Source organism: Cricetulus griseus, chromosome 5 (assembly GCF_003668045.3).
Source record: "Cricetulus griseus strain 17A/GY chromosome 5, alternate assembly CriGri-PICRH-1.0, whole genome shotgun sequence".
Taxonomy (NCBI): domain Eukaryota; kingdom Metazoa; phylum Chordata; class Mammalia; order Rodentia; family Cricetidae; genus Cricetulus; species Cricetulus griseus.
In genome coordinates this window covers 92,064,247-92,090,068 of record NC_048598.1, presented here as the reverse complement: position 1 = coordinate 92,090,068, position 25,822 = coordinate 92,064,247, and the positions used below count along the sequence as shown (strand labels likewise).

Below are 25,822 nucleotides of genomic sequence, written 5' to 3'. Positions count from 1 at the left end.
CACTGAGTCTGGTCATATCTAGAGTACATGAGTGTGTGTGTGTGTGTGTGTGTGTGTGTGTGTGTGTGTGTGTTTTAACTTTTCAACTACAGTAGTGTATGACTATAGTCTTTGAAATAACTGTATGTTCAACTCCATGAACAAACCTTTTAAGTATGCTTGATGAAAACCATGGCCTGCTAGACAGCATCAGGAGATAAATACCCTGTAGATTTCTCTAGAAGAGAAATAGTAAGTTTCCAAACCCACTGACAATTCTTTTGTAATATTGACTAAAGATGAAACACATTGAGAATAAAAATCAGCCATTATTTTCAGTGATTTAAAGTCTGGACTCTGCTGGGATGCATATTAAGTAGATATTTGACACATTTGCACACTGATCAGATACAGACATTGCATTTCTTCCTAGGTTTCTTATTTACCATCAAAATCATTGAACTGAATGTTTATTCCTTCATAAAAATGTGATAGGGCTCTATGATGGCTTCCTTTTCCAATTGCAGCACTGTAAGAAACTATTTAACAATGGAATCTCCACAGTTTTCATCAGTATCAACTGGAGGATCACCTTATAGTAAAGAGTATGGCTGGCCAGGTATCCTGACACCCTTAATTTCTCATAATTTTCAAAAATGTAACAAAGACAGTCTCCAGGCCACAATATGATTAGTGAGGGTTAACAGGCCATTTTTAGCACTTTTTCAGCCAATGCTGTCCCACACTCACACTCTGTGAAGTTCTGCCTATATTTGTATCTACGTAAAAGAAAAATTCTGTAATTTGGAATGGTTTACTACATAGACATATGTGGGTAATTTGGATGCTAGAGATTTAGAACTAAAAGCACTACTGCTCTGATTCTTGGGCAGCTGAAGGGAGGTACATTCACTGGCTACTCTTTGAAGCTTCATTAAATATCCCAGTCTGTATTAGCATGACCAAATAAATAATAATGTGTAGGCACACCTGTAGCCAGCCCCTAAGTAGACATGGCTACAGCTTCCCCTACAATAATGTGCTTTCCTAAAATGATGTCTTCTATATCCTCCTTGAAAATGAGGATTGTCTGTACACAAAATACCTGTAATTCTGCTTTCAAAATGGTTGCACTCCAAGATTTACTTCTTTCTTGAGGAATTGTTTATTTAAATCCAGAGAATTAATAAATTCTTGCAGAAAATCACTTTAAGGTCCATACTTAGCTGGCTATGTTTACTTTTTAATGTTTATTAACCCCAGGTTAAAATACACTATAGAGTCTAGTGGCTGCAAACTCACCAATGGAGATCTGAGAACAATGTGGTCACAAGCATTACAATACTGAAAGCTTTGTGAATGTTAGGGTACTTGTCCATGGCTTTCCTGGTATGCCCTTGGATCCCTGTAAAATGATTGTCATCTCTCAATATACAGAGCCATGTTGTGTCTGCTTCCCAGTCCCTGTTGGTATTTAACTATTCCAATAACTTGCCCAGTTGGATTTGAAGGGCATGGTACCAGACTTTGGAACCATTTTTGTTTAGTTTTGGTGAAAAATGTGTTCAAGTCTAAGCTGCAATCCACTCTTTGGCTATGAAAAAGATGTTTATATAACATAATATTGTAACCTGAGAGGAATCTGAGGCTGGAATCAAGAAGGCAAGAATTCAATTCTGGCTGTCTCTGCATTAGAAATGCTTCCATAATTTTGATTTTGGTTTTTTTCACCCTGATAAACAAATGAGGGCATTGATCTAAGTAATATCAGACTCTTCTTTACCTTACAAATGTCACTACCTCGACTATATTTTTAAGAATCTGTCTCTTTATTTGTATTATTTCATGAAAATGTGGTTGCTTATTTCTTGGTTATTTGCTATAGGTTGGTATAAATAAACCAATAAAACCTGATTGAATATTTTGTAAAGTATGCCTTATTGCTGTACAGAAATAGAGGTTATGGGCTAGAGAGGTGGCTCAGCCATTAAAGGCTAGACTCACAACCAAAAATATAAGAAATAGAGGTTAGCCTCAGAATTTATACATGTTCAATTAAATTTAAGAACTATATAGTGTTTTACAGTATTTACTAAGTAAATCTAAGAATGGACTACTCTTTCCTTAAACTAATGTTATTTTCCTATAATAATGATTTGAACTTAACTTTATAAAGGGCTAGAACAAATTAAATGATCTTACTTTCTGTCATATTACTTGGAAACAGAGGACTTAATTGGACAGGAATTTCAAGAGGCAAAGTTTCCTAGTTTCTGTTTTATCTTTATTGTCTGAGACAACCAATCTTATCATTTAATTTAATACTCTAAACTTCAAGCAATTGCCTTTGTTAAGTCAAGGACCCTTTTGCTGTGACAGTCTTGTATGCTTGCCTTCTGAAGCAGAGAAAGAAATGAAGCAGACCTTTGACTCAAATCTTCATTTGTGTGCGGTTGTTTTTATCACTTATTAATTTAGGTGTCTGAATCTTAGAGTCATACAGCTATAGTAAAGCCTTACAATTTGTATGAGTTGGGATTATATATGAAAAGCAAAGTCATCCAGGGCAATGATATAGAGAAGATTCTTGACAAAGAGTAGATTTGAAAGTTCTTCTTGCAAATGTGGCCAGTGGAGCCTTGCTCTGTTCATTCTAGCTCTTAAAATGCCCAATGATTTGATTAGAGATTTTTGTTTCATGAAATTCAGAAGGCTTGGAAGTTGTGTAAATAGGTCAAATTAATGAGGTTATACCCCATGCAGAAAAGAAGAAACAATATGTTTGAGAAAATTTCATTGAGAACTTTTGAAGCCATCTGACCTCTTTTTGTCCGTCAGATGAAGTTGAGTCATTGATTCTTTGTGTAGAAAGGCATCCATGTGGTGAACCTGCCACCCAGTTAAATACATGGCTTATCTTTAAAGGCCATTCTAAATTAGAAATTTGGTTTTTTGTTTTGTTTTGTTTTTCATCAAATGCAATGTTCAACATATAGCTAATCATAAGAAAATCTTCATCACATTGAGATCTATTTTTTATCAGTTAGAAACTGGCATATGAAGGTCCTATCACATCCCTCAGGTCTTCCTTTAGAGAGTGTAAAGCACATTTTGAGACTTAACCCAGGATCATTTTACCATTTCTGGAGATACCCAGATATCCCCTCTTGCGAGAAGAGTTCTGAGAACAGGTCTGACTGCCCAGTGCTGAAGTACAGAACCATTCACCCTCTTAAGTGCCCTCAAGAGTGCAGTTTCTTAGTGTCTTAGTCACATTATTAATTCATCCTCTGTGTCATCCAGGGAATTTACCCTCTTGTTTCAACATGCTATGGCCGAGAAGTCATAGTTACCATTACTGTCCCAGATTCTTTTGGGTAGCTCAGATGAGAACTCAGGTTTTATTCCACCAAATTTATCTTTGTTCAAGTCAGACTATCAAGAACATATAAAGCTCTAATTCTTCTTTTGAACTTTCAGGAAAGTGGAAGACAAGGATTATTTGTTTCCATCTAAATTTTTGAATGGATAAAAATAGACTAGGATTCAGTTCCAAAGACTCGATTTCCAACTTTAAAGTAACATGAAGCAAATTATTCTCCATGTTTATAATCAGATTGCTTTTTTTTAAGCTGTGGAACTCTGTAACATGTCTATAATTAGTGGTAGTCTGTCATCATCTTGACATCAATCAGTTAACACACTATTATTATATTTATGCACAGGATATTCTTTGCTGAATCTTATGTGCTTGCTATGAAGAGTAAATTACATTTAGGTTATAACTATATTCTGAAAAGTACTTTTAAATGTGACTCTTAAAATATTACTATTGCTATTGTTTTAGTTTTCATGAATAATTTTACCATTAATATATGCAACGTTTTTCTAATATCACTCTTTCAATGAAGAAGAAAAAATTATTTTTAATGTTCCATTTGTTTTTATTTATGTGTATGATTTTTTACTCTGTATGTGTGACTGTCCTCAGATGTGGGAAAGGGGATGACTTAACTCCTGAAACTGTGGTTATAGGGGGTTGTGAGCTGTCTGATGTGGGTGCTGTGAACCAAACACATGTCCTTGGGCGGATCAGCAAGTGCTCTTCTCTTCACTGATGAATTGACTGTCCCTAGCTCCAAGAAGGAAATATTTGATCAGGACAATTTAAATTGTGCTTATATATACCGAGAACTGTCCAATCATAAACACACAACTGAATTTTTGCACTATGAGCTTACTACAACCAATATCACAAAAAGGAGTAGACTGTAACAGACTCTGCCAAAGGCTGCTGTTGCCTCAATTTGTAACATCAAAGAACACTACTTGTTCTTGCTTTAAACGTTTTTATTCATAGAATCAGAAGCCCATGAGACTTTGTGTCTGGCTTTTTTATTGTTGTTGGTTTTGCTTCACATTATTACTTTTAGATTTATCTATATTATATCATGTAGTATATGAATGATCACCCTGTAGTATATATTCTCTTTACTGTTTAATACCTCACGGAGATGTGCAAGGACTTTATTTAGGCACTTACATAGGATCTGAATATATGCTTTCCTCATTCTCAAACAATCAACTCTTACTACTAAGACATATTCATAGACACATTGCTGTTTTTTTCCATCATCTCAGAATGCCACTCCACTCTCCTTCCCATCAATGACATGGTGTTATCAGACAGTGACTGGGTTTGTGGCAGGATTCTAGCCTTCTGTGACTGTGCATCTTATGATATGGACAGTCATTCAGATCCTACAGATTTTATTGTCTTAAGTAATATACATGGAAGGGTGGAGTTAGAAGAAGGCCTCTAAAGCATCTCCAGTTCAGAGATCTATTCAGAGTAATGGTAAAATGTTAGAATGGTAACTTCCTAAAAGTATAGTTCACCATCTATGAAATTGCCATGAGATCACAGTGTCAATCCAAGCTATTATAGTAGGTCAGTTTTCATCTCATCAACTTCATCAATAGTGAATAAGAATAAATCTATGAGCTTTGTCAAATTTTTAGATTCTTTTTTACTTTTTAATTGTCAATTTTTTGGCCGTGAAGTGGTATTTGAATATAAGTTGATTTCTCCATATTTATTTTAATGAAACTATCCATTTACATTATTTACATAGTTATTCCAGAAGCTGTCCATTTACTCTGCTTATTTTCTCCATTATTTTCATTTTTAGTATTGATTTGTTGTAGATCTTCCTGAATGCTATATTGTAATTCTTTGTTATATGACATGAAAATATTTTTCTTAGATTTTTATTAAATTTCCTGCACTTTTATGGTATTATTGATAAATGGATTCTATTATTTTAATTTGGATCAGCCAACATTTTAGTGTTGTTGTATGATACTTAATATACTTTCATTTCACAGTTTACTGTCTTACAAAAATTTTGCAGATTTCCCATTCTAATTTTAGCCTGGACCAGCTAGAATTGATTGTTTCATTTTGTTTGTGTAGGTAACTAGATATCCTAGCACTATTATTAACCAATGTCCTGCCATTCCTCCTTACCTGAAATGCAAAACTTAATATAAATTACTTCTGTATGTATTAGAGCTATTTGTATATTATTTATTTTATCTTACTATCTGTCTCAATCCATTCTCTTACATGTCATAAATTTCTTGTGTCTACAACTACACAGTCAAGTTGCTGCATTTCATTCTCTATTTTGGCTACTTTATTTTTTTCTATAGAATTTGTAAAATTAGCTTATTAAATCAATTTAAAAATCCATTGGGAATTGAGTAAATTTTTACTGAATCTATAGATTTCTTTAAATTTGCAAAACAGTTTTCCCCGGCTTATAAGGAACCCTATGGACTTTCTAATATAATACAATCAGACACTTCCATGGATCATTTTAATCTTTCCAATTATACAATTGTAGTTTGCTAATATGCCATTATTGTCCTCAGTTGTCATCTTTACATTGTTTCCATGCTTTTCTTGTTCACAGTGCTAGCTGTGGGTTTCAGGATTGTACTGAGTTCACATACTAATAATCAGAATCCTTGCCCTGGTTTTGATCTTGCAGGGAGTTTTCTTTCTTTCTTTTTTTTTTTCCTTTTCAAAAATCAAATGTGCTCTAGGTTTTAGAATATTTGCCACACTTATTTCCCTGGGGCAGCAACAGGGAAAGCAGGTGCCATTTACCAACATTACCAGGTACCCTCTCTGCCTTAGTCTTTTAGACCACACTAGCCCTGAAGGATCAGTATCACTAATTATCTCAGACACTGACATTTTTAAAAGTTGTATAATTTCTGTCAGTGACATCACAGCTACCAAGTGGTCAAAATGAAACCTAAGTACACACTTAGGTGGTACCCAATATTGAAACAGTTGTCATAATAAATTTTCCAGCGACTTAGATATCTCCATCAAATCATTCTGACACAGGAATGATTAGGTCTGCTATATTCATGGCATATCACATATTGTATCTACTATAAGGGCAGGCCTCAGTTACCTTTAAATGTATGAAATAAGGCTACTTCTTACTAGAAATTAGTTTGTGCTTTATGTGACTATCACTTAAAATTTGGACTGTGTTCCATGAACAGTAGATTGTTTACCAGTAGTCACTGAGGACTCTGGCAGGACTAGTGACATGGTCTACCAATGTGTAGGCACTTCAAGAAAGTCAGGTCCTCTGGTTGTGAGGAGCTGAACCCTTGAATGGAACTCTGACACTATGAGATGAATTAACCTAGCAAACAACAGTAGTGCTGAAAAGTCATTGTTTTGGTAGTCTTGATGACACACCTCTGTAATCCTGGAGCTCAGGAAGCTGAGGCAGGAGAATTGTTAGCTGGAGGCTAGCATGACCTACATAATGACTGCCTCAACAAAACAAAATTAGAACAGAGAGGAAAAAAATCTATTGCCAGGGAGAAGTAAAACTCTGAATATTCCAGTGTGCTAACAGAGATGCTGTGCTACCAGCAAAAGAGATCCTCCCCCTTTGGTAGAACTTTCCATTATCTTTCTAGTTTATCACAAGCTGATTTCTAGCTATAAGGCCTCTTTTGTTGTTGTTATTTTGTATTTTTTTTTGTTTGTTTAGGATCTTCTTTTTTCCCTTTGTCATTCTTTTATTGGTTTGCATGTGTTTCGGCATATTTACCATCATTGCTTGGGAAGACACAGGAACATTTGATTTTACTTACGTCTTCCTTGGGTTGCCTTACTTTACTGGTGGGAGAAGACTGCTCTTTCCAAATGGCTGCATTTCTGTTTGATCTGTCTGGCATGTGGTGGGATCCACATTGTAGCTTCTAAATATACTAAAGACTCAGCTATGTACAGAATATTGAGACTTCATTTGCATGCCGCTCCTATGATGTTCATAGCAGCCAGCTCTACCATCTGCTCGGTGAGACCAGGGGATGAGCTAACCATCAAGCTGACTGCAGCAGACTTTTTATAACTACCCACTCCATGAGGGAGGCAGTACATACGTACTCCACAGGAGACTGGCTTATTCCCAGATCAAGTTCCTTCTTTCCCCCTTACTAAAAAACTGCATGGTCTTTCAGTGGTGAAAATGCTTGGGTCGTGATTGAGAAAGACCTTTGAATATAAATATCTCCCGGAAAACCAGTTCCTTGGATGATACAAATGTGTCAGACTTTGGAGTCCATTGTTATCAGCAGACAGGCTCCAGCCAAGATGCATTTATGGTACCTGATTCATGCCCTAAAGATAACACAAAGCTGCCTTGTCTGATCAGAGCTCTTACAGCGATACTTAAAAATTAATTGAATTTTCAAGAATGTCACTTTTAGCTACTGTAGTTGATGACCCAATACCTGAAGCAGTTTAGTAAAAGTGTACTGCCACCTACAGCACTATAGAAGTATTTGAAGGGGCTTTTGTCCTGAATGTATGTTAATTTAAGCAAAGTTCATTAGCTGTTGCATTTATTAAGGTCTACTGACGTGCCATGCACTTACCGACTTACACACGTATGTTATCTGTTTTCCTCTAGGAAAAGAAGAGTACATTGCCACCTTCAAGGGATCTGAATACTTCTGCTACGACTTGTCACAAAACCCCATTCAAAGCAGCAGCGATGAAATAACCCTGTCCTTTAAAACTCTCCAGAGGAACGGACTGATGCTTCACACAGGGAAATCGGCTGATTATGTCAATCTTGCCTTGAAAAATGGAGCTGTCTCTCTGGTCATTAATTTGGGATCAGGGGCCTTTGAAGCGCTAGTGGAGCCCGTGAATGGAAAGTTTAATGATAATGCCTGGCATGATGTGAAAGTCACCAGGAATCTGCGTCAGGTAACAAAGCAGTGGATAAGACAGTAACCGCCTTTGTTTATTGCTACAGCTGTGCCTGCGGGACCCACAGATGTGTGTGTGGTCCTTGAGAACCCCACCCACACGAGTCAGGGCTCAGAGTTGCTCACAAGATTAGCTTTTCCTTCTGAGATGAATCTTCCTGCCATACTTGAGCAGGGGCATATCTAGAAAGTCCTAGGGCCCAAGGGCTATTTTAATACAGCGACATATGATTATTTTCCAGAGGGCTGCAAGGATGTCCCTGCAACCTGCCCTTCCTGTAATGTGTGTGATTTTGTTGTGATTTTGATTTCCTGTTTGTTTAATTTAAAATTGTAGTTTTCATAGTGGTCATTTGGAAGCATGGGCATTGACATTGGGGTCATTAAATCACAGTTCATTTTTTGCAGTTCAAAAAAAATTTTTTTTGTCACTTGGGATTTTTATTAATCCCTATTCCATCCTCTTCCCAACCCAACATGGGAAAACAAAAGGTTCCTGAGGAGAAAAGTTAAGTCTTGGGTGTAACCTATATTCTGAAGTTTTTGTTTATGAAGATATTTTTATTTTTAGCATAGATTTAACTTAAACTACAAATGATATGGAAGGTAACCTCATCCTCTAGGTGCCCACTTCTATTGGAATATATATATATATATATATATATATATATATATATATATATTCTAACACAAGTCTATATTTGAGAAAACACCTACTCTTTACTGAATCTGAGTCTGGCTATACTGTATGTTTTTAATGGGACATATTACAGTATATACTGAATGCAGACTAGATTATTCTCATATTTGGATCATTTTGATTTTTGATTATCTGAAATTTTATATTATAATGTATCGTTTTCTTAAGTGTTGACAATGACTAATTTTTGAATGGTAAATGCTAATCTCAAACTAATATCCTTAACATACTTGTTGTTTCTCTGAACAGTTGCAGAATGACTGATTGTCTCTGGTTTTCCTTTGCCAAAAAGGCGCTCTCTTTTTTGAGCTGTTAACTAACCTTTTCCTTCCCCTCTGAAAGGCTTCAGCTATCTGATCTAGAGAAGCAAAAAGGAGTTTAGGAGTGGAGATTTAGTGTAATTGAGGCAGACAAGCAAAACTTAAAGACTATGAGTGTCTCCAAGGCCTTTCAGATACCCATGGACACGGGAGGAGCCACTTGCTTCCCACCGCTTTGGGAGAGGGTTACCCACAGTCAGTGTAGCCATAGACCACGGGGTTTCCTGTAAGTCTGTCTCTTTGGTTTTCCGTTTTCATTTTTTTCCCCTCTCATATACTCACCAAGAGACTGGAGGCTCATTTGAGACAAGCACAGAAGGAAGGGTGGGTCTTGAGGTGCCCACTTTCTAGATGTGCCTTTGCTCAGGTTACAAAGCCAGTTGAGAATCCATAGCTCCAAGAAAACAGAGGTTGCTGCAGACAGGGCGCATGCGTGGCAGGACAGATCACAAACAAGTCCATTCTGCTCATTTCGTGTGTCAGGATCTTTGCTCTGTTTCATTGCAGTATACTGTGACCCTAAAGTCCGTCAATATGACCGAAGGAAGTTTTGGAGTTGAGGAGGAGTCCTTGTGTGCTGTAAAATTGAGTAGCAGGGCAATGCCAACAGAATCCTACTAATTTGCTGGGGCTGGGTGTGGGTGTGGAGTGGGGGGCTATGGAGGGCCTAGGGTGACAACGGCCAGCTGATAGGCTTCAGGCCTTTAAATGAATCCTTTGTAGAAGTTTATGATGGCCCTCAGTTGTCCTCAGGAAGACAAAAGGAACATTGCCATGTGTCTGTTTCTGTCTAGTGACAAGAGATGACCAAGGGCAGGAAAAGACTATCTCCTCTGCGGGAGGCCTATTTGTTAGTCTGCTTTTTTTCCTTGTAAAATTTTTTTGCCCTTTTTCTATGTTACTAACATGCTTAATAACTAACATGTCATTCATGGAATGTTTCATTCTACTAACCGTTACCTGAATCAAAAAAAAAAAAAAAAATGTACTAACATGGTAGAGACCATCATATTTTTTAAGTAACGATCGTTATTCTGTTCACAGTTTTTAATTTCCTTTCTCCCCCCTTCTCCACAAAGCACTCAGGCATTGGACACGCTATGGTAAACAAACTACATTGTTCGGTAGATATCATTCTAACTGTTTCTTATTTTGGGTTTGCCGTGTGTTTCCTTTCTTTCTTTTAACTGTAGACATCATTAACAAAAGAGGAAGTGCGGTTGGTACCCTTCTGCTTACCTTGACCTCCTTCTTTTCATCTGTTGTTGACTTTTCTTTTTCTTTTTTTAACCTGTTCCCTGTCAACTTCTGTTTTCGAACTCACCTCGTAGGGGCATCGTTAACGTTTCAAACTATTTTTAATTTTTAATTTTTTTTTTTTGCATCCAGCTGTGGTTAACACGAGATAAGAAAAAAAAAATGGTGGCTGGCCCAAGTGACCGCAGGCTCAGCCAGTCTCTAACGATTCATGATGCATGGCATGGAAACTTGGTTTGGGAATGTTGGAGATGCCACGCCCACTCATCTTTACTTCATCACTAAGCCGTTATCTTTCTCCTTTGGTTCTCCCGTCTTCTTTCCTTTACTTTCTGAACGTTCTGTACCTCCTGCATGTGCATCGCGAGTGCTGCTTCCACTGGTTGTTTTGCCGCCTAGTCTTCCCTAAGCATGCCTCAGGCACTTGCATGCTCAACAGTTGCTGCTCAGTAGTGCAAACAGTGACTTTGCTGGAAATAGCTTGCGCCTTTCCCGTTAACAAGGTGCACGTTGTGACTAGTGAATAACAGACAACTAAACTTTACTAATATGTACACCAGCAAAACTAACCTAGGAGGCATTTTACTAACACCATTTTTGTGTCTGCTAAATAACTTTTGAGTTGCAGCAGGGATGATGCTGACGCTAGTTCAATGATCAGTTAACTCTCTAACTAGTATAGATCTCTCAGGGCTAGCTGAATAGAATCCAAGAATAAACGTCAAACAGACATGAAAATGGGTTCCGCTATAGGGCTAAAACTGAAAACCAAACAGAAAAAAAAAAAAAGCAAAGCAAAAACAAAACAAAACAAAAAAGGCAAAACAAAAAAATAAAATAAACCAAACACAAACAGGCATACCCCAGGATTGCAGCATCTAGGTCTGAGTATAGCGTGTCCTTTCCCTGTGCTTTGTTATCTAGGTGACAATATCAGTGGATGGGATTCTTACCACAACGGGCTACACTCAAGAAGATTACACCATGCTGGGGTCTGATGACTTTTTCTATGTGGGAGGCAGTCCCAGCACAGCCGACCTTCCAGGGTCACCAGTCAGTAACAACTTTATGGGCTGTCTCAAAGAGGTAAATATTGAAGTCATGGAACCATTCTTAACTCATGATCTCATCTTTGCAGATCCAGACTGAGAGCTCCTTTACAGAAGACCTGATGTTCCCAGAGTGAATGGCACAACCTTACATTCAGGCTTGTGTTGTTTAGGCAGGATGGTGGGGGGAGGCAGCTCACACATCATGCTGAGGAATTAATCTCTGCTTTCCACAGTGGACACTCTCCTGGAGAGCTATGAGAGGGCATCAAACCAAAAGAGATTTGGTCTAAAGTTATACTAAGGGATAATTGTTTTGAGCTAACTGTCTGGGGCATTGTGTGTACCTTGGTGGCTTGTTTGAGAGTTAAAGGAAAAAGAGAGAGAAAAAAAAAAGAGCTACAAGAGGAAAGGAAACAACCTACATAAAGCCATAACAGAAAACAAAAATGAGGCTGCATAATGAAATAATTCTGTTGCTGTATTTTTAACTGTGTCCTGAAAGTGGGAGAGCGGTGTCCTTTGTGATCTGGTAAGTTGACATATTTACCTGATGAAAATCAGAGCCGAGGAGAGCAATTTTATCCTCCATTCTCAGCTGTCAGTGTCTGCTGTAAATTTTTATAAGATTGCAATTTGTGAGGAAAGACCTGAAGGGCCTTGAATTCCAATTTTATATTCCATAAGGGCTAAATTTTTTTTAAAAAAAAATATATTCAGTCACTATAAATTTTGTTTTCTGGGTATTGGAGCATAAAGTTCTTCCCTTTGTTGTATGGCAGCAATGAAACAATGTAGACTTTTACAATATAAAGTGAAATGATTATGAACTTACCAGTTAATTGGGTACAACAATCACTGCTAACAAGCAGTGCTGTAGTTTGTTTTATTCTGAAGAAAATGTAATCATATAAACTTGATTGAAGTATTTTATTTTAGATTTATTTTTCACCCAACAGTGAAAAAGTCAGTATTTTATGTTAAGTCATCATTATTTGTCTTCAAAAATACTATAACTGTTTCCCTGTGTGTGTGTGTGAGAGAGAGAGAGAGGGGGGGGAGCAAAAGAGAGAAAGAGAGCAAGGGAGAGAGAGGGAGGTAGAGGGAGAGACAGAAAGAGGGAGGAAAGAGACAGAAAGACTGAGACAGACAGAGACAGACAGACAGAGAAAAATAACCCCAAGGGGAATTCAGAACTGCTATAGTGTAACAGATGCATGCAGTTTGCCAAGGGCAGAATGGATCCATACCTTGGGGTGAGGGAGCTTGCCTCTCAGAGAGTGAATAGTACTCTCTGAAGATATAAAATATGCCATAGGGTCTTTGTTAATCTCCATAGGCAATAACAAACTAGCAATATGGTAATCATCATTATGAGAGAAACAGTATCAACATCTTCAAAGTGCTTAGTGTTTAACAGTATCTTAAGCTGTCCAGTGACCCTCACAATGTAGTTAGCGATTTACCTTCTTTATTTTTCAAACAAAGAATCTGAGGCTCAGAATAGGTAAGTTATTTTCAGGAAGAACCACTACACTTAGGTACTAAAACCTGAAGCTCAGGATTTCCTAGTCTTCTGTGCTGGTAATTACCACAACTCACCATCTCCTAGAAACATTTCTTAGGTCACTGACATTCAAGGTTGTACATACGAGCTCTCAGTTTCATTAAAAATAGAAGCTGGTTTTAGAAATGCATAATGCAGTAGTAGAACATATGGCCAATGTACTTGTTTGAGCTGAAAAGAGACTTAACTGAATGTGAGTTTCAGTAACCAAGAAAGACATGGAAGGCAGGTATGTGAGCCTGGACAGGCAGAAGACAAACAAAGTAGTTCTGATTAGTTGAGTAAAGAGAGTCATTGCATGCTTTGACTTCATAAATACACTCCCCAAACCCTTTCCTGGCCATTCCTAAGTCTTCACACCAAGGTGTGATGTTTGTCTCCACTCTGTAATCAGTCATAGGACATCCTTTACCTATAAAGTGTGATACTTTGGTTAAACTGGAAAATGTCCAGAGCCCAAGGACTTTTAGCAGGAATGTAAACCTAGCTGAAGAGCATCTTTGGGCATGCCTATGAAAAATGGATGTAACTGAGATATTGGGGTCCTCTGAGACAAATGACATTCTGCTATGGGTCCAGTGAACAAGCACATTTTCATGTATGTGAAGCTGCAGTGAACTGCCTTCTCTGGAAATAAGAGTTACAAATTAAGTCATGCTTCAGACCAACATCTCTGCTGTTCAGATGTTCATACACTGATATAGCTCACCATTCATCTTCTTATATTAACAGTTCAATCACAAACAATATGACAGAAAGAAAAAATGCAAAAAAAAAAAGAAAAACATGAAGTCACATGGTCTTTCAAGTGTCCCTTAGCCAGCAAGTGTATAAAAGTGGGTTCATTCTCTCTTCCCTTTCTGTAGATTTTTACATCCAAATCCTTCCTACGTGTGGGGTGGACCCAAGCCACCTTTCTGCTTCCCATAGCCTGGGGAATTTGTTTGGAGCAAGTGCTGTGAGGATTTGCAGTCCTGTGTGATGTGTCTCACTTGGTTTCCCTCCAGCACACTAGGGGTTAGAAGGTCATAGATACAATCTGTTTATAAATTTAAAATATTCCATTGGAAGGCTTTTCACCTGTTCATAGCTCCCACCTACATTTGGATCATCTTTCATAATAGCCTGATTTTGCTTATTTCTGAAAAAAAAAATAGTGAAAAGGCACCATGGATTTTTTTTAGCTAAATCACCTTTCTCTAGGAAGGTCAGATTTGTAGACTTTGTGAAGAGAGAGGAATATGCCAGTGTTCATTCTCTTGTTTGTTATCCTAAACCCTGGTTTAGAGTTCCTAGCCTATAGCAGATTCCATTCCTAATGCCTTAATTACAACTCCATTTATTGGCTTATTATGTTTTGTTTTGTTTTTTATTTTCAATCCAGTACATAATCCCCCTTAGGATAGTCAGTTCTGTAGGAGAGTCTAAGGGCACCCAGCCTGAAGCCACAGAGGACTCTTTGGAGTAGGAATAACCCTGACAATCATTCTCTAACTCTGATTGCTTTGAAAGTGGAGAAGCAGATGTAGAGAAGGCAATGCTGGGGAGCAATGAAGGGATAACACAGGGTTAGCACCCAGCCTCTAGACAGATAACATAGCTGACTGGATGATGATGGCCTCATTGTGATCCATGCTCATTATCATAAAACTAGACATGCCCACTTCATTTACTAAGTTCTACCTCCATTCTTGAAAATTAAAGCAAAAAAAAAAAAAAGAAGAAGAAGAAATTTTTCAACATAAAGCAGCAACCTATAGTTTAATTTTCTTTAATGACATCTTTCTTCTTTTGTGGCATTTGTAATGTTAAATGAGACCTAAGAGTGGCACCTTCAGCTACCGGGCCACACAAAGTTAGTGTATGACAATCAAATTTCAAAATAAAATAACAGTGTGTAAAAAACAGTGTGTTGAAAACAAGAAGAGATCTTGAACAGCTAGCAGAGAAATAATTTCTTTTGTAACAGTTAACTTAGTCACAAACCATTGAAAAAGTCATTGGAGAAAATGGCTTTCACAGACTGAAGTTTTAGGAAAGGCAAAGGGAAATTATAAACAATGAATTAGCATTATACATAGATCACTGTAATAAAATTAGACACAGGCTTTGAGAAATACACTTCAAAATCTTACTGTAGTGAAAACACCCCAAATTCTTTTTTGGCAGGAATGCTTGCTTCTAGTCTTTGCATTTTTGGAAGCATCATTTTAAAGCTAATAGATGTTTCCTAAGAATGTTTTATAAATTTATAAATGTTTTATAAATTTTCTATTGAAGTGTGTTTGAACGACAAATAGGTACAAATAGGAGAAAGGTTGAGAGCCCTGAAGAAAGAGGAACCTTGGCATCTGAAGGAGATGCTTAGGATCCATTTGAGGAAGCTCCAGTCCCACCCACTTATCTTGGAACACTTGAAAAAGCATTTCCTTGGCTTCAAGTACTATAGTTTTGTCCCAACGTGCTCATTAAAGGCCGCTTCCCAGCTACCAAAGGTTGGTGAAAATCTCACCCATGGAGTGTTTTACTCCAATATTTTGACCATGAGGACTTGGATAGTAAGGGATCCAGTGGTGAGAGTAATGCTTCTCCCATTAATCCTATCCGTGCTTAACTTAAGTCCAGTATTTTGTATGTCGTAATTTCTCTGTGTCCGAAAAACACTCTGAAACACCTGCTTCCTTCCTGCGGAGTGGACATTATTTAGCATGGCTTGCTGGTTAGGAAAGGAGACCAAGGAAAGGGGAAATGACTGTGTTCATGAATAAAACACCTTAGAATGCTTTGTCTGAAGTCTGTTTTCAGACTCGTGCCTGCTGCAGGTTTCCTAATCAGTTGCTGTGGTGGAGACTGTGCCTGTGTGAGGTAATTCAAAATGCTGCCTCTAAGAATGGCTTGGAAGGTGCCCGAGGAAAGATTCTTGAGAGGGGGTTAAAAATGGAGTGAAACGCTAGAGGGAATTAAGTCCCTACTGAAAATTTCATTAACCTAATTAGGTCAGCTCAGCCTGTAATTACACGTGGAGATTTTTATCACTAGAAATCTGTAGGAAGCTCGAAGGTGGGTGAGGTTCAGGAAACACCCCGTCTAATAAAAAGGAATTTTCCCTCACTGTGAAAACAGAAAATGGCCGATTTCTGAGTTCACTGGAATGGGGGGACAGTCCCCTGAGAGGAATGTAGGGACCACACCGTTGTTGTTCTCACATTGCATGGCTCTCAGTAGTTGGGGAGAAGTACTTCCTTTGTGAGGAAGGCCCTTTTGCACTTCCTTCTTTTTGCACAGCAGAGGATGTACTAACACTGTGAAGACTGTCCCTGGTAGACCTAGCTCATCTAAATCCTTCCTTCCGGTAGACTTCCTCCACCAAGATGGAAACCACTACACATAAGAACAAAAGGCCACCACAGATTTTGCATTTTAGGTTATTTTTCCTATTCTGAAATAAGGTCCTTTTTATGACCTGTTGGAGAAATTGCAGTGGCAGGAGCTTGGAGGATAAGGCGATGTTCGGTGATGTCTGTCAGCCACCTGATGTGGGTCTAGGCAGGTCCCACCTCACAGGCTCTCTGATCCTGGACTTGGCATCCAAATGTTGGCTGGGAGTATTTTTCCAGTCCATTTAGGGTGACCCTCACTTGTGCTTCATTGACTCTTCCGGGGAATGATGCTTTTTAGTTCTCTACTTTTTCCTAGAAGGTTCTCACATACATCAGATATTTCTGTGTAACCTATTATCATGTGATTTATGTTAATATTCTGCTGATTTGGATAATTTGTGTTAAATGAACTATTTTAAGATAAGTGTTACTAATGCATGCAAGATTAATTGCTTAGAAGAAAATATAGAGGAAGCTTAATGGAGACTCATGCTTGGTCTTGCTCATATTCTAATTGTCACCATAGCTCCAGATTCTTTTCCATATCAAATGTCCCCGTGCTAGATCAGATGTTCACGGGATGTCATTCTGATGGTTTAGCTGAAATGAGTGAATCCATGGATCAGGTGCCTTCTTAGAATAACTGTCGTATATATTTCTGCTCAATTCCCTCGTATTCCAGTCTGTCTGAGGATAAATGACAATTCACTAGTGTCATTGGGCTGCTTTCCAAGAACCAATTCTTGTTTTAACTCAGAGAATAACTAAATTGGCCTGTACCATTTTTACAGATCTAAAACCAAGGTTTTATTTTTCCACAAATTTTAAGCAAAGAAAATATCACTTTTGTTTAATTTTTTATTATAGTTTTTAAGCAAATATTTATGGAATACAAAAGAAATTTACAAATTCTTATGTACCATCTGATTTCCCACAAGCAATAAGGGAGCCAGCAAAGACAGGCCATGTAACAAGCACTTAAATGTTTCTTTCATACACTATCTATAATATCTAACAGTTGTGTGTCTGAAGGCACAAGGGAGACAAACTATAATTTACTTTCAAAATAAAGTAATGAAATTCAGTGTAATCATTTGATATTTATCTTTACCTACACATCAGAAATGTATAAGAGGAAAATGTTCCTGTTATTTTTCTTTAGTATTGACATTTCCATATGGAATCAAACAAAAAACAATAGACTCATTTTGGGGCGCTTCTTGTATTCAAATGTAACACTCAGATCAGGACAGCAGTTATACACTAACACTGTCCCTCTCAGATTGAGGAAGACATGATGACTTGTCATGTTAGATAACTAGCCTAACCAGGAACCAGTCACCAAATAGCTAAAGTTAGAACCCTGAACCCAAGGAATCCAACTGCAGACTCTTTGTCTTTAGCTGCAATTCTGTGTTTTTTTTTTCCCATAATACAGTACATCCCTTGCTTCTTTTCTTTCAGTCCCGGGGTATTTATAAACTTGACATTAGATGGAATAAGAGTCATATGAATTTTTATAACAAAGAAAGCAAAGGGGCTGCCTAGATTTACAAGCATTTGGAGAAGGGAGATGGCAAGCAACAACAGTAGTACTCTTTCCTACCTAGTAGCCACATGCTCTTCCTCATCTAAGGGTTTACATGAGCTAATAAAGTTCTCCATACTTCTCTGTACTGTGCAGCCAAGCCTACTAAGGGGAATCCATAGGAAACACATTTGGATGTCCTCTCTGGACTTCCATAAGGCATTGTGCTGGAATGTTGCTTAGGAGTGAGTTAACTTCTGTGCATTATAGCCTTGGGGGATGGCGGAAAAACAATTGGGGCAGAAACCAGGCATATTGCCATAGACCCTCCTCTTTGAGATTGGACTCAGGGAGTCCCATCTGCTCAGGTCCCCAAGGAACTGGAACTCAATCCTTTAGTCCACAAAGCATCTGGTGAGTTCTTGCCTGGAATGCAGCTCTTTGCACACAGCAACTCCCTTCCAGGGAGCCACAGATTTTTATTTCCCATCATTTTCGGCAGATGCCCCATAGCCTGGAACTGTATCAGCAGTTGGCATAATGAATTATAGTGCTTTCAAATACCAAGCCAGCATAACATGGTCTGGTAGGGGGCTCAATGACATTTTAATTCAAAGGACTTGATATGTTTTATAGAATATGACATTTTTCAGCCCAGCAGATGGCAGGAATGAACAGTGGCTAACATTGAGTATTGACCAATGATTTCCACTCCCACTGAGTAGTGTGGCCTGTTGAAATTGGTATTCACATGTGTATCCAATTACTTGTTTTTAAATTCACATTCATATACTTAGTGTGTCATGACATGGAGCATTTGTGGTAGTCAGAGGACAACTTATAGGAGTCAGTTCTCTCCTTCCATTTTAGGAGGCTGTTGGTTTGAACTCAGGTCTTCAACAACAGCAGCAAACACCCTTTACCTGCTGATCCATCTTACTGAATCCAGTTCAGTTTCAATCAGTGTTTACTATGTGCCAGGCTCTGTGCTGGGGGCTGATAACTCATTGATAAAGACAACTGTTCAGCTAGGAATCTATATGGAGAGCCATATAGATTTCAAAACAAGCTCCATAAAGGAGGCAAGACAAGTCACCTTTGAGATATATTCATAGCAGCGATTGTGATTGAGAGTGCCCAAGGGAACTATTCATGTGTTCAAAAGAAGGTGATGAAGTAATCTGACTTACTGACTTTGCCCAGCTGCATAATTGGAGTGGGGCTGATGAAATCAAAGTAGAATGATGATGGCGGTGGGTGGTGGTGGTAGTGGTGGTATTGTTGTTGTTGGTGGTGGTGGTGATGGTGGTGGTAGTGGTGAATAATGGTGGTGGTAGTGGTGGGTGTTGGTGGTGACTGTGGTGGTAGTGATGGATGGTGGTGGTGGTGGTGATGATGGTGGTGGTAGTGTTGGGTGGTGGCTGTGGTGGTAGTGGTGGATGGTGGCAGTGCTGTCAGTGGTAGTGGTGGTATTGTTGGTGGCAGTGGTGGTAATGGTGGTGGAGGTGTGGTGGTCATGTTTGTAGGGGTGAAACTGGTGGTGATGGTGGTGGTGGGTTAGTTCTACCACCAGAATTGGAGCTTAATAGGAACCTTACATGAAATGAGTGTCTATGTAGCACGGTGCAAGCAATAGGATGACGAGTTTTGTGAGGAAATGAAAGTTTATAACTTTATCAAGGTTGAGTCACATTAAGGGGAAAACCTGAAATTCACCTAAAAGAAAATGAGTATTTTACTTTTCTCCTCAATTTTTGTTATGAGATGATGTACCCTTGTCTTGTTTGCCTGGATCAAAGTGTTTATGTTTAGAAGAAAATTATTTCTGTGTGCTGTAATTGGTGTTGTTCTTTTTCCCCCAGGGAAATCATCATTATTGAAACACACTTAAAACAAATTAATTACTTTAAAATGAAAATAATTCTGTTATTCAGAAGCATGCAATTTTGAATAATAGGAAAATGATATTCTCATCCTTGTTGAGTAAATATTCTCTATACAAAGGAATTGTGGCTTGATGATCAGCTCATCAACTGCTCATGTTTTATAGCACTACAGTGGGTTTTTTGAAGATCTAGAGATAAAGTATTATTAGACTATGATGAGTGGTATAGGGTAATTATGAGTTACAGGGGGGATATAGGTTTACTAGGGATGTATGGTGAGTAGGAGTATGCTGTAATTGGGGGTATGGGGTGGTTAGAGACTTTAAAGGCTTAGAACAATTAAGTTGATACGACAGATCTGATCCAAGTCATAAAACCTAAATTATCTTTTTAGTGTATTCGTGTATTCTGAGCCTTGGGTTCTAATTTTGAATTAAATTTGGACAAAAAATGCCCTATTGTGGAAAACTAATTGCATTAAATTACTTAAGAAGAATAGTTTTAGAATGAGACAGACCTGAGTTCAAAACCAGCTTCCCAAGATTCATTCACAAGACATTTAAAACTTCTGGATTTCCATAATTGTGGATTAATATTCCATGATTGTGGAACAATATTGGTACTTAAAACATTGGGTGGGGTTATGTCTGAAGCTCTGAGAAGAGCCTCTGGTGTCTTGTAGCATTGCAGTAGCATGTCAGCTGCAATAATTTAGCAATATGGTAAATATTGGCTAGAGTTGTCCTGCAGACAAGGTCTACTATTGTGAGTGAAGGCAGTCACAAAGGTCCCCAAACAATGAATAACCCATTCCTTACTTATTATCTTGTTGTTACCATCTTAAGATTCTGAGTAACTTACTTTTGGTGCTGGGAATGCACTTCCAAGCTGCATCTTATACCTTGATTGTGTTTAACAGTGGGATTCATGCTTTCATTTTGCCCTACCCTGAAAAATATGAAGGTTGCCCCCACTACCAATCAGTTTCTCAGGTTTTGTTACATCATCTAGGTTAATATGTTTCCCATTTAACTGCCCCAAACAGTTAATAAGAAATTAGATTCTGTGGGAATCCATAGTTGGTTGCTTTTTACTCTTTGCTTTTTGAAGGCATGCTACCCAGTTCCCAAATAAACACAAGGAAACTTATTCTTACTTAGGGATGGATTATTAGCTTGGATTATTTCTAGCCAGCTTTTTTCTCTTCTTTTCATTTTGTTTTTTATTTAAATTAGGAACAACCTTCTTTTACATATCAATCCCAGTTCCCTCTCTCTTCCTTCCTCCCCTGACCTCCTATCCCAATCCCTTTCTGCTCCCAAGGGAGGGTGAGGAAGTCTCCATGAGGGATCTTCGATGTCTGTCATATCATTTGGAGCAGGGCCTAGACCCTCTCCCATGTGTCTAGGCTGAGAGAGTATCCCTCTATGTGGAGAGGACTCCCAGAGTCCATTTGTGTACTAGGGGTAAATACTGATCCACTACCAGTGGCCCCATAGATTGTCCAGTCCTCCAAACTGACTTTCACCTTCAGGGGATCTGGGACAGTCCTATGCTGGTTTCCCAGCTATCAGTCTTGGTTCCATGAGCAACCCTTTGTTCAGGTCATCTGTTTCTGTGGGTTTCTCTAGCCTGGTCTTGACCCCTTTGCTCATCACCCCTCCCTTTCTGCACTTGGATTCCAGAGTTCAGCTCAGTGTTTAGTTTCGGGTGTCTGCATCGGCTTCCATCAGCTACTGGATGAAGGCACTAGGATGGCATATAAGGTAGTCATCAATCTCATTGTCTCTAGCCAGCTTTTCTTAATTTAAATTATCCCATCTACCTTTTGCCTCTGGGATTTTACCTTTCTTTATTCTACATATCTTTCTTTCCTTCTTACTTTGTGACTGACTATATGATTGGGTGACTGGCCCCTAGTGTCCTCCTCTCCTTCTCCTTTTCTACCCCCTTCTCTTCCCATCTATTCTCTCTGTCTGCCAGTCCTGCTTATTTCTCTCTCCTGCCTCACTATTGGCTGTTCAGCTCTTTATTAGGTCATCAGGTGTTTTAGACAGGCAAAGTAACACAGCTTTACAGAGTTAAACAAATACAACATAAAATAACGCAACACACTTTTGTATCACTAAACAAATATTCCGTACCATAAACGAATGTAAAACATCTTTTACATTCCACAATATATTCCACAACAGAAGTCACATCTTATTGTTAACATTGTCAAGACTATACAGCTAATGAAAAAATTTGAAGCATTTCTTAACTCTGTGTACACTATTGTTTCATCTTTTGTTGAAATAGCTACTTTCTCATGTATCAGAATTAGGAAAGATAATTAAGAAAACTTAAAGGTTTTGGAGAATATGAATATTTGTTAAACTGAATTGTAAATAGAGTAATTTTTGTCTTCTAATTTTTAAGGATGTTGTCATTAGATTTCAATTAAAATTACTTCAAAAGTAATCGTTGTTTTCCTTTTCTATATTCACCATGTACAGAGCCAAGTCTTGTGAGCCCAAAATGTTTCTTCAAAGGTTAAACTAGAATTATGTAGAATATGCTCTGCTTCATAGTCCTCAGGCTAAACCATAGGGGTAAAGTTTGAGATCAGTCCAACCATCAAATCAGTATTACCTTAAGTTACTGTGTAACGATAACTCTTTCCGCCAGTTGCCTGAGTTCCGTTGCCACGTTAGGGCCCCTAAATAACACACAGAGTCTTATATTAATTACAATACTGTTGGCCAATGACTAGGATTTCTTTTTTGCCAGCTCTGTCTTAAGCATCAACCATAACCATTAATCTATATATTTTATAAAGACTTATCTAGGACACCAGTGGCATGCATCCTCTCTTGCCGGGATCACATGGGGACTCCTCTTTACTACGTTTCCAAGAATATTCCTTCTCACCTAGTCCCACCTATCTTGCTTTGCTGTTGGTCAACAGTGTTTTATTTATCAACCAATAAGACACAGGACTTCCTCCATCATTGTTATTTAAAGGTTATTGGATTTATCATTTATTATATAATACATACACACACACACACACACACACACACACACACACACACACACACACACAATTTCTGGTCAAAGACATGCAAATAAATGCTGTGATGCCCAGTTCAGTCACTCACTAGAAGTGAAGGTCACAAAATGCTTGGTGCCCAGAAACTTACTCTGTACTGTGTAAATTATAGTTCAAGTGACTATCAGAACAGTATTTCCTTGGCTTCTTGAAGATGGGAAGCCCATGCCTCTCTCTCAGGTCCAGTGAACCAGTATGAATATTAATAAGATTGCAGGTGAGTCCAAATACACTAGAAGGTTTGAGAATCACTGAGCTATAGCACCTAGGCTGTTAGGTAGCATTGACATCCGTGGTTATTTGCTAAACCACTATGCATTCTCCTTGCTGCCCTTATCCTAGGTGTAAGAAGACCTCAATTGCAATGCAGATCTGAATTTTAGAGAGATTCAAATGTGCAATGTAGTCACTCAGAGGTGGCCATGAGGATGCAGTGAGAATCTCAAAATCTCAGCATTATATGTCACTTTCAGTTCCCTGGAAACCTCTGAAGGCTTGGTCTTCCTTTGGAGATTGCAACCAGAGTGTTCTTACAGGGTTGAACTGAAAGCAGATTAGCCATGAAAAGTTACATCAGGAAGCTTTCCCAACAATCCATTCTAAGTGTCGCTGAGGTATGAGGAAAGATAGTGTTTACTCTCCAGGTAAGAAGCATTTGCATCTTAAATACTTGGAATTAAACTCATGACAATTACAATGGAATGCCTATATGTTTTAATAACAAATTAAACCAGGGCTCATACAATTTCATTTGACCTTCTGAGGAATTGCTTTCACAGCACAGTTATTTTTCTCACCATATGCTGCAACACATCTTGCAGGCTTACTTGGGTTAATTGTGTCTTCTGCATGCTATATTCTAATGTCAAAAATCTTATACACTGGCTTTTTTGTTTTGTTTTGTTTTCTGTTTTGTAGGCCATTGTTTATATAGGATTATTTTACTTTACATGTTTTGCTAACTCAAGCAGATTTATGTGTATTTCTTGCCATTTTAATGATTTTTTTAGGGCATTATGCCCTAAAGGAAGTAAACTCTTCCCTGACTATAAATTGCACAGTGGAAGATTTGAGGTATTAAAGAACCATTTAGGGAACCACTGCTTCTTCTGCCTTGAGATTTTTATAAAGTGCCTCCTAGAGGCACCTATAAAATATGCCACCTCTTGAAATTACCCTGACCTGTAGACTACAGCTGATGACAAAATGTATAAAGGATATATTTGTCTAGCACAAATATCGATACTGTTATTTCCAGGGAAAGGGTGAGTGTAGTGTTAGCTTTTGTAAAAAAATAACTATGTCCATCGACAACCTAAGTAGAAAAAGGAAGTGTCACAGGTATTTTATAAACAAAGTAAATGGTTTATTAACACTGTGAGTAAAGTATAAATTAAAAAAGCAAAATCACCTTTCCTTACTCTAATCCAGTGATTCTCAATCTTCCTAACTCTTTGACTCTTTAATACAGTTCCTTGGGTTGTGGTGAACCCCAGCCATAAAATTATCTCCTTGCCATTCATAGCTATAATTCTGCTACTCCTGTGAATCATAATGTAAGTATCTGATATGCTACTCCTGTATAAGAGTCCTTTGACATGAAAAGGGCTCAAGACCCACAGGTTGAGTACTGCTAACCTAATAGAAACTTAGAACCTGAGGCCAGAGTGGTGACTCAGTGGTTAGGAGCACTGGCTGCTGTTGCAGAAGACCTAGGTGTGGTTCCCAGCACCACATGGCAGCTCGCTATCATCTGTCACTCTGGTTCCAGGGGACACAAACCCTCTTCTGGACTTCTTGGGGTCAGAGCACACCTGTGCTATGCATACATAATTTCAGGTAACCACTCCCACATGCCAATGAAAATAAATAAATCTAAATATCCCAAGAAAATATTTTTCAATGTTCTCAAGAACAAGCAAGTTCCTACTTCAAGAGTATATGAAGTGTGATTTAAGCAATAAAAAAGCATTTCATATGCCAATTTTCCTTTAAGCAATACATAGGGGCTTTGGATTGTAAAACCTCTCCCCTCCTTCCTTCCTTCTTTTCTTCCTTCCTTCTTTTTCTTTCTCTTCACTCCTAAATCGTCTTTATCAATTTTTTCAGTCTTAACAGAAAAGGGGGAATTGGGGTGGGGGGAGACAGATAATTTAGGAAAAGGTAAAATACCACCCAACCTGATAAATATTCTAAAGCAGGAAAGGGGATATTCTTTTCCTTTTAGCCTTTTTTTTTTTTTTTTTTACAAATTTTATTGTTCTAGGAGAATTAACAGGAGGTCTATGTCCTTAGCATGTATGTCAAGTCCAATACAGGATTATTTGTTATCATGGCAATATAGAGTAGATCTCTAGGAATTATTCAATTTTTTTTTTATAATGCAGACTTTCAGATGTTGCATAAACACTTTTCCCTGTCCTTGCCACACTCTGGAAACCACTCTTTTGTTTCTTTTTGTTTGTTTGTTATTGTGAGGAACAGTATTCTACACACCTCATGTAAGTGAAATCACACACTGTCTCTCTGTGATGGGCTTACCTCATTAAGCATACTGAAATACTTGCCCATAATGCAAGTTGTACCAACTAAGAGATGAATCATACACTTTTTATATATACTATATTTCATTGTGTATATATGTGTATGTTTCTAAGTATGTGTGAGTGCATGTCTTGTGTGTGTGTGTGTGTGTGTGTGTGTTGTTACAGAAACGGGGGGGGGGGTAAGAGGATGAAAGGAAAGA

The 25,822-nt window shown here is 38.1% G+C and overlaps 1 protein-coding gene across 20 annotated transcripts in view; it reads left to right on the top strand.

The window, feature by feature from the left end:
* Nrxn1 (neurexin 1) overlaps positions 1-25,822 on the top strand; it is a 1,056,958-nt gene that overhangs the window by 375,160 nt on the left and 655,976 nt on the right. For 7 of the 20 annotated variants that reach the window (XM_035445200.1, XM_035445199.1, XM_035445198.1 and 4 more), the window contains 2 exons: positions 7,992-8,293; positions 11,497-11,658. In XM_035445200.1, the coding sequence (XP_035301091.1) occupies positions 7,992-8,293; positions 11,497-11,658 (464 nt within the window). Of the gene's footprint in view, positions 1-7,991; positions 8,294-10,394; positions 10,440-11,496; positions 11,659-25,822 lie in introns of those variants that run through there. The other 13 variants (XM_035445188.1, XM_035445190.1, XM_035445192.1 and 10 more) reach the window with 3 other exon arrangements.